At 36.5% G+C, this 9,797-nt stretch overlaps 1 protein-coding gene across 2 annotated transcripts; it reads left to right on the top strand.

Annotated features, from left to right (window-relative positions):
- Positions 1 to 1,436: 1,436 nt before the first annotated feature.
- LOC123980607 lies at positions 1,437 to 7,784 on the top strand. Of its 2 annotated transcripts, XM_046065096.1 has the most exons (11): positions 1,437 to 1,547; positions 2,000 to 2,193; positions 3,263 to 3,403; positions 3,728 to 3,866; positions 4,289 to 4,466; positions 4,714 to 4,855; positions 5,440 to 5,583; positions 6,213 to 6,265; positions 6,358 to 6,375; positions 6,598 to 6,677; positions 6,899 to 7,784. In XM_046065096.1, exons 1-11 carry the CDS (start codon positions 1,503 to 1,505, stop codon positions 6,989 to 6,991), a joined length of 1,227 nt encoding a protein of 408 aa, XP_045921052.1. In that variant the 5' UTR covers positions 1,437 to 1,502; the 3' UTR covers positions 6,992 to 7,784. The 2 variants fall into 2 exon arrangements, with proteins under 2 accessions (XP_045921052.1, XP_045921053.1); XM_046065097.1 differs by lacking the exon at positions 6,598 to 6,677 and having other exon boundaries at positions 6,899 to 7,001.
- The last annotated feature ends 2,013 nt before the right edge of the window (positions 7,785 to 9,797 follow it).

The raw sequence follows: 9,797 nt of genomic DNA, 5'->3' as shown, positions 1-9,797 counted from the left end.
GCTCTTTCCTTGAGAGTCTCTTATCTTTACTGAGTCTAAATGTTTATTTACTCAAAAGTTGAACCTTGTTTTAAACAGCTGTGGAAGTAATAATTCGACTCACATGAAATTGCTTTTCAGCTTGGTAGATCACATTGCGTGTGGTAAATACATGTATTTGCATGTTACCCTCACATTACTTTGCACAATAAAATCGAATTCATGCAGCACATCACTTCATTCTTCGTAGGGCCTTGTTCAGACAGACAGGTGGCGTCCACATTTGTTCCTGGTACATTGCAAGAATGTTGTAATTCTGCTTTGAGATTGACAGAAAAATATATTTGATAGCTTGAAAACATTCTTAAGTTGTGAGACACAACCTCATAGATTACGCATTACTGAAACAGGATTTTCTTGATTGTTTTACATTTTGTCACGGCAACCCTTGCATTTTTTCAACACCCACTATAAAACTGGATGGTCAAGCCAGCCAGGTTCTGAGTCTTTCCAGACATCGAATGGTTCATTGTTGGGGCACAAATCACAAAGACAACTAGAACTGCAAGCTGTTGTAAGCGGGGTCCAAGCCCCCCGGCGCAAGCCGCCCCCCTCGCCCCGTGGAGTGCGCGTGTGTTGACCCAGGCCCCCCGCTGTGGCTCCTGGGGCCTGTGGAGAATAAATGGCCAGAGTTTGAAATGAAAGGGACTTGCGGTTAATAATAGCAACACCAAATTTTATACAGGCCTTTGGGAAGTCGTGCCGCATAAGGTCCCAAAGTTTGGTGTTGATCGGCCATTCTAAACCTAAGATATGACATGACTTCCTGTTTTTGGTGTTTTGTGCAAAGATTTGTTAGCTTATAAGTGGAACATATTGAGTACCAATCCGATTGTCATAACAATAATTTGACAGTCCATTTCGGAACGGAATAAGCTCAAGGAGAGTATAGTCACTCTCTCCCACCGGACGCTTTAGACTTCCTTTACACATTGAAACTGAATCTATTAAGGATACAATTTTTGAGGGATTAAAATTAAAGTAATATGACGACCGACCTTTTGTGTTTACAATGTTTGATACACACTATGCTTGGTGGACAATTGAAAGTTGTAGCACTTAGGAAAATATCTAAATACAATCTAGTTGATTTGTTTCAAATCTTCTGTTTATAAATTAATAAAATGTCTGCCCAATAAACAATTGATTAAGATGACTGCATTCATTGCACTCAATCAATCCTAATCTTGGATCAGTAGCAAGAAAACTTTCCTCATACCGAACCATTTCCTGGTGGATTGTTTGTTTAAATTGTTGTTGTTGAGATCAATCATCTTTGTGGAAGAAAGCCAAATATGTAAAGGTAAAGAGACAGAAGGAGGGGCTGTCTTTGGAGGTAGATGTGTTGCTGTTGGTATTCAACTGTCTTTGTGTGAGAGACTAACACATGTATTATGTCGCTCCCTCTGCTGCTGCTGCTGCTGGTCTGCAGCGCCCAGGCTTCTCATTATCATGGATCAGTAATGACTTACTACCCAAAAAACACTAACGCAGATGGATCCATGACGGTACGTACAGATTTGCTCTAATCCGATTTATTCACTTTTCAACATTTGACAGTGTGACAAAAGTGATAACAGTATTTCTGGGACATAGGTAATACAGAAGAAAGTGCAGTGAAGTCTGTATCCTAAGTCCTTAGAAGTAAGAAGAATGCAACAAAAGTGATTTTCTATATATTTTTAAAATATAATGTTTATTAAAGGGTGTATCCTTTTTGGAAAACAGATTTCCATGTGGTTCTTGTTGTCTGAGTATGGAACCTGCCCATGTGAAAATAACCCTTTTAGTTATCTCAATAAAACTATATAGATTTGATCAAGTCTTGTGTATCAGCAGGATCACAGACAAATGTCTTCAAAGTAGCATCGTCTCCCAAGTTAGCACCACGGTAAACCATTTTTTTGTATCATGGTTGTTGTCATTAGTGCCGTAACACATCTTCATTGTAATGCTGCAGGTGGAGCTTCAGTATAATTTGAACTTCCGCTGTAGCCTAGACATTACCTCGTGGATATGCCCCAGCAATAATTGTGGGATTGTGAGTTCTGAAGTTGCACACAATGTCACTAAGGACAGCAGCCCATTTGAGTGGTGTCAGAGAGATGGAATCATCACTCGCCAGGTTCCTACCAACGCTCCCTTTCAGCTGTTGTAAGTGCACCATGACAATGCAAGAAAAACACAACATAATTTTTCACTGTCATTATAGTTACCGAACAGTGAGAAAATCAAAATCATATTTTCCACAATAGGGGAAGAAGTATGCACAAGTTTTACTTAAATAGTAGCCTAGTAATGTCATTATGTAAAAATAAAAGTAAAAGTCTACAACTAAGTATAATCAGTAAAATGTACTTAAAAGCAAAAGTCCTCAGTGTAGTAAAATATCCACTGTGACTGATACACTATTGTATATTATAACATTAGATTGTTATTACTCATGCTTTAATGTTTAAATGTTAAAGCAGGATTTCACTGTTGTTGTTGAGGTGGAGCTCGTCAAATATTTTGCATTAGACTGCAGCTAATTATTATTTTCATTGTGGATTAATCTGCTGATTCTGTTTTCCATAAATCAAATGATTGTTTGGTTTGAAAAAAATCTGAAAATAGTGAGAAATGCTGTCACAATTACCCAGAGCATTAAATGACACCTTCACAGTGCTTGATTTCTCCAATAAATTGTCCAAACCTCAAAAGTATTAAAAAAAGAAAAAGTAAATTATTAAAATAATTTAAAGGTCTGAAGTTGCAAACATGAAATGTTTTTATAAGGAAAATGACTTAAACATTTAGCAAAATAGATTCACGTTAATTTTCTGTCTGTCAACTGATGAATTAATCAATGAATTGTTTCATCTGTATTTGTATACACTGTTAGGTAGGTCCTATTTCATAAATATAATATTCTTTTTTATTACCTAGTAACTAAAGCTCTCAGAAAAATGTAATGGAGTGAGAAGTACAATATCTACCTCTGAGATGTAGAGCACTAGAAGTATAAAGTGGAATGAAAACAACAACAAAAAATACCAAGACTCAAGTTCAAGTACTTCAAATTTAAGTAGTACTTTACTTAAGTGCAGTACTTGAGTAAATGTACTTACACCATTGCACACTTTATGGAGTAATTATCTTGCAAGTCAGCTGTTCACACCTACAATGTACGTGTACACAGAGGATCTGAGCAGCACAGTAAAAACTGACTTTCCCACTGAAGGTTAAGCGGTGGTGACTGGATAAATTTCATCAGAAATAACATCGGATCAGTGAAAGCTGTGACTCTGGTGGAGCTGAGGAACCGGTCAGACACCAACCAGGCCAACAGATCACCCCAGACCAATATACTGGCAGTTGTGAGGTAAGCCTCCTCACTGTTTGTGTTTCTATCTTTTTGTTAAACAATTTTGTGTCACATGTTGGAATAAATGTAACATAAGCACCCTCAGTACCTTGCAGAGTCTAATTACTTGCTGTAAACAACACGGTCAGATGAAAGGGGTTTGAAAAAACATGATCATGATGTTTTCATCTGAAAATGTTGAGTGTTATGTTTACCTCATTATCTTCACACGCTAATGGCAAAACTGATCATCTATCAGTGACATCAGCCAGTTGAAGTGAAGTAATCTGCAGCTCCAGTATCAAAATTCAAAACGCTGTGTTTTATTTTGCCCCCACCCAGAGTTCCTTCGAACTGTCCGAGAGACTTCAACCTGTTGACGTTTGACCCTGATGGAGACCAAGTTAAATGCAGATACGCAAACTCAGCACTATCAGAGTGTGACCAATGTACACCGCCATCTGTTCTCAACCTCTCAACAGTGAGTTGCCAAAATCCACAGTACTTCTTCTTTTAATTAATTTTCACAACCTGTGACAAAAAAGGACGACTGCACATAGTCTGTAAATAATGTAAGATATTTTTCTTAAGTAAATTCAGTAAGCAACACAATATGGTGTGTTCGTCAGCAGGTCAGTGTGTATGAAATGTCTGTGTGTATATATATTCACAAACAGGTATATATGTTTGCACCTATTTTATTCCAGTTCAAGAACTGTTCAGTATATATATATATATATAAAATATATATATAAATATAATGAAACATAATGAAGAAGAATATTAGGAGTAGTATTAATTTCTAAAATAGCCTTGTGGACTAAATCTAATTCCAAATAAAGTGTTGAGTCTTCTATTTCATTATCTGAAAGAAAATACTTGTCCCTTTTTGTCCTTTTGCAGTCTTGTACTTTGTCATTCAGTTCCAACAGTAGCATTAATGAAGGTCCGTGGGCTGTACAGCTGGTGATGGAGGACTTTCCCACGCAGAATATCATCCTGACTCAAACTGATGGGGTGCAGACGACGATAACTACCAACAACGCTATAAGCAAAATACCTCTCCAGTTTGTTTTTAATGGTAAGACCTTGTTTTGGCAGTGTGTCGTTGTTTAGCTGTGCTGAAGTTATATATATATATATATGTGATCGACATAGCAATGACAATTTTCTTGTTTAACATGCTGATGTTTAGAAGGTATCAATGTTTCACATATTAGCTTTGCAGGCTAGCATTTTCTAACACAGAGTGATGGAGGAACAAACCTGCATTGCCAACCTCATAAAACTTCCTTGTGACTGAAATTTTTACTGTTCCTAATGTCCAGTGGATCGAGCGGTGCCGTCCTGCACAGAGGGACTCTATCTGCCCAAGTTTCTGCCTCCAACCCCAGACAACAGAGCTCAGCTGTACGCCCCTGTCAATCAGACCCTGGAAATCAGCATCAATGCAAAAGCAAATATCTCCACGTAAGTCAAAAATAAAACAATATGTTAAAAAAAACATGGGTTACTGATGTCCTGCAGAACTTTCTCCAGTTAGATAATAAATACTTCCACACATAAGACATCAGTCACACAGATGATTTTCATTCACAATGGTTTTCAGGTGCAGAAATAATCTTGTGTAACAGGTTTGACAAGAGCACAACAAATGTGACCGAACCAACTGTGTAGTGCTATTAGGAAATACACAAAGTAGGTTAAGCATAAACAGCAGTATGCATGAAAAACATCACTAGATTTTGTGAAGGCATCAGTAGACTTTGCACCATGTTTTTTTTCAATATAACAGGCTTTGAGTTTTAAAGGGTAATACTGGTTTGACAACTTTAATGCAACTACAAAAAAAGAAAAAGAATCAGCTGCCCATGTGACTTACCAAAATCAGCCAGCAGCTGCCACGAAGGAAACACCGTTAAAAAGAAAGATGAGTCAGATGTCGGGTGAGGGAAAACCCCCCAGCAGTAGAATTTAATCTTGTCACGGAAAGGGGGAGGGTTTGTAAATGCTTGTTCAACATGTGAAGCCTTTACTTCTCCTATTTGTTAAAGGATTTCAGATCTGTTGTTCAGCGGGCCGTACAATATGAACCAGACTACACTGGGAGCTGGACAGTACATCCTGAGTTGGACGCCGTCTGAAAACCAAACTGGAGAAAACCACCCCGTTTGTTTTGTTGTCCAGGCTGTTTTCAAGTCAGTCACTTTTCCCGTGAACATTACTTCACTTTCTTGAAAGAGTTTAATGAGAACATCAATTCCACTCTCATTTCTTTAGGGTGAATGGTATGAAGCTACAGCCAAGAGATGTTTAAATGTCCATAGTTTAAAAAAATCCATCTGTCAGAACGTTTAAGACTCATTAATTAACATGTTATACATATCTTGTGTTAATTGTATAAAAAACAAAGTGTAAAAAAAACAAGCTGTGGTTTAAAGGGGGTTTATGTGCAGGACAGTTTCTTGGCTGGCAGCAATGAATTTCTGGACTCTCCACTGGTTTGCTTTACTTTCTCAAGCACATTTCCTAAAATATAAGACTATTCCTTTAAAATGGAGGCGGGCTTTGTGTCCCATCTGCAATAGCATCCCTTAGTAAATAATACCTTGTTGAGAACTGCATGTAAAGAAGTATACCTCATATCTGTTATAGGTGTGTACATGTGTATATAAGAATATGTGGTGAAATGTGTATATTGTATTGATTAATGTCTTATTTGAGACAATTTCATGTGCAGGACTGTGAAAGAATATATTTCTATCTCAAAATATATATTTCTATATCTCAAAAGAATTTGTGAAATAATATGGATTTATTGTTACAGTTCAGTCACGTATCAGTCAGAGCTACGATGTGTGATTGTGAATGTTGGATATGGTGAGTACAACCCTTTTTTTTGTTCTATTGTTGATTTCCTGGATTATGAAGTTCACTAGTAATCTATGTTTTGTATTCACTTCTGTTTATAGACCCATTCCCAATCCCAAGTGAGTATGACAAATGGTGATGTTTGACACTAAACTGTAGACACTGTAATCTATTGCACAATGTAATATTTATGGACATACACATAGCTAAATGACAAGTGAAGGAGCTAAGTGAGAACTATGGCATTGGACTTAACTGAAAATGAAGACCTCGTCTATGACAGCTGTATTACTCAGTTTCAGCACCTTCTGACCTGCATTATAATGTTGGGTTACTTCCAGTTTTTTTAGGTCTAAGGATGAAGGTTTCCGCTCTGTTTTCACTGTCTGAGGACTATATCATTGATAACATCGTAGAACTGGTTAGTATCTTCTTATGTAATGAGAAATCTTCTCAAAGTATCAAATAACTGCACCTAACCCAGACGGCAGGCAGATGCAGAAATAGATAACCGTCAACATTAGTAAACTCTAAAAAATGACAGTAAGTGCAGACATCGCAGCATGCATGCAATATACAGACTGGGACTGTAGGAAATATCATATCTCAACAATCATAGCAACAATGTTTTTATCTTTCCAGATAAGAGCTGAACTGTTGAGTCAAGGGCTGCCATCAGACCTCCCTCTCAAACTCAACTCTTCAACCACAGCGCCCTCTGCTGTTTCACCTTGAACAAAAAGAATATTTTCAGTTGTGGAATAAAAATTGTTTTTCCATTGATTTTATTTCCAGTGTGTAGGCTACTTTTTAATTGTCTATTTACATTCAAGCAAACTGCAAAAACAAATTCTCTTTAGTAAAATTAAGCTTAAGTGACTATTGACAATTCAATTTATTGTACAATTGTAATTTAGAGTACTTTCGTAACCATTGCAGCAGAAATGTCTTCATATCATGTCTTTTCCTGGTTCATTGTCTGACCTAAAAGAAATTCTTCTGTGTGGGACTCAGACAGAGCGTTTGTCTTGTGCAATAAGATAATAAAATATATTTTTAAGGATTTAAGGGGCTCTCCTGTTAGTTTTGTTGCAGGGCAAATTACAACTGAAGTAACTATAAGTACATATAAATCCTAGCAGAGCTTAGTACAACGATCATGAGCCGATCTAATCAGAAACATAAAACACCTGTGAGGGTGTGCGAGGTCTTCGATCATAGATAATAATGCATCATATTTAATTTGTTGACCCTGTTTTGTTTGTGAAATTTAACTATGTATGAAAACCGTATTTTAAACCGTATATAATATTTTCCTCATGTGTTCCTCAAAATTGTACTTATGTAGTTAAATAATTTAATTCTCCAATGGAAAAATACCAAATTTGTCATGAGTTGTAGTTTTTGCCATTTGTTTCTGGTGTCCTTCTGTTTACCTGTTCTTCTTCACCCACCTGTTCTGTATTCAGCCACTCACCTGTAAGTGTGGTCGCTTTTGGTTCATTCATTAAAACCCCTTTGTACTGTACCTCTTCCTGCCTTGCGTCCTGCGTTTGGGTCCTCCAACCTGCCTCACCCACACCAAACAGTGACAAAATTAAAGTACCTTTATATCTGTTAATTCATCATAAAGCCTTATAGAGGATGAACATTTGTTTATATTAAATGAATGAGACATTGTTGTAAAGAACATTTTTATTTTCAATGATTTTGTTGTTATTTTGACATTGGTATTTTATTTTATTAATTAATACACAATAAATATATTAATATGATAATTATTTAAAATAAAGTCAATTTACAATGACAACTTGTCTGTCTTTAAAAAAAGCTAAATAATTTCATTGTTGTTGCCAAATATTTCAATAGGAGTGGTTCACATGAGATCACACATCACCATAGTACAACAATAAAAATGTAGGAGGGACAACTGTTTAGGTTGAAGCCATTTATAGTCACTACGCACACATGGACAGCAATAGGAGATTTTATTTTTTATCAGGCACAACCACAGGTATGTATCTGAATCACAGAAATGGAGGGCCCTCACTGTGGTTCCTGTTGCCTTCAGCCAGAACAAAAGGAATGGGTGGAGCTTATAAAGCAGACAGTTGTGTGACAGGAGTGAGAGAGATCAGGTGAGAATGCCATGGAAGTAGGCAGAGGGTTGCTGAATAGTATGGCTCTATTTTATTTACAGGGTAGCCTTTATTTCATCCCATCAAACAAAAACATCATAATTATTAGCCATAATTCACCACATTTCCAGGAGGCCTACATGTACATCTTTCAATTTTCGAAAACTGCTGAATCATATGAAAAATAGACAAAGGAACAACAGACTTCATTAAAATACATAAAACTCAGTCTAAGGACATTATAATCCTGTAAAATTATACTTTGTTTTTTATAAATATAATAAACAGTGATTCATAGTAAAATCAGAATCAAATCTGTCACAAACAGGAAGGACAACATCACCACACACTAACACTGAGTCAAAACCCACCAAGATTGGCTTTACAATAATAAAAAATTAGATAAATAATTTAAATTATATAAATATTAATTACATAATAATTTGTCATTTGTGAATATGTGACAGAAAATAAACAACATAACAATTTCTGGGTTTAAAGACAAAAATCCGACAACTCTACTGTACTGCCCTACTGCTTACATGTTACTGTTGGTGTATTTGACAGATTTATTGGGTCTTGTGGGGAGGCAGAGTCTTGCAGGGATTTTCCTTTCTTAAATCTTTCTTCAGACAGACAGGCAGCTTCCACATTCATTCAGATCACAAGAATGTTGTTATTCTACTTTTACTATACAGTCACTGAGATGGTAAATCAAGTTTGTGACAGATAAATAACTTTCCAGAGTTAAAATATGCAAGGGAACCATTTCCTGCTGACAGTGCCTTGTAGCATACATATTACTAAAATAGGATTACATTTTGTCAAAGAAAGTTGTCAAAGAAAATGGCTGGCACATTAGTTATTGAAATTTTCCAAAGATTAATCTTTTATCAAAATAAATAAAATTTCTACCTGCAACTTATTTAATTTGGTTGTTTTGTTCTGGAAAGTTATGAAGTGCCAAGGCTTGCTCGGAAATCTGTTTGTCTGAAATTCTCATGGCATCTTTACTGCAATGGGTTGACTTTGGGTTTAGTCCCAGTCAGCCAGCCACCACAGATGAAGCTGTGTGCAGATCATTTCTGTTCAGCCAACTGAAGTGTCTGCGTCTAGCATGGCATTGTTTAGTGTATCTATGCCTACTGTATATACAGTATATGTATGTGTATTTGTAAATTGAGAATTACACAGGTAGTGAACCTCATAAACAAAATTACTCAGTCGTTATCTTCTGGCCTATGTGTATATAGTTACTACATTATATTGGAAACAGATTTGTGATGTAAGTAGACCCGGCTCAAGGTTACCAACAGCTTCCTTTAGAGGGGACTGTTGCAACCCAAGTTTGCAAGTTTCGGTCTCTGACATTTGGACAAATCTGCTTCTCAGTAAAGGCAGCT

This window comes from Micropterus dolomieu, linkage group LG12 (genome assembly GCF_021292245.1).
Source record: "Micropterus dolomieu isolate WLL.071019.BEF.003 ecotype Adirondacks linkage group LG12, ASM2129224v1, whole genome shotgun sequence".
NCBI lineage: Eukaryota > Metazoa > Chordata > Actinopteri > Centrarchiformes > Centrarchidae > Micropterus > Micropterus dolomieu.
The sequence above is the reverse complement of the archived record's forward strand: the minus strand, read 5'-3'. Positions and strand labels throughout refer to the sequence as shown.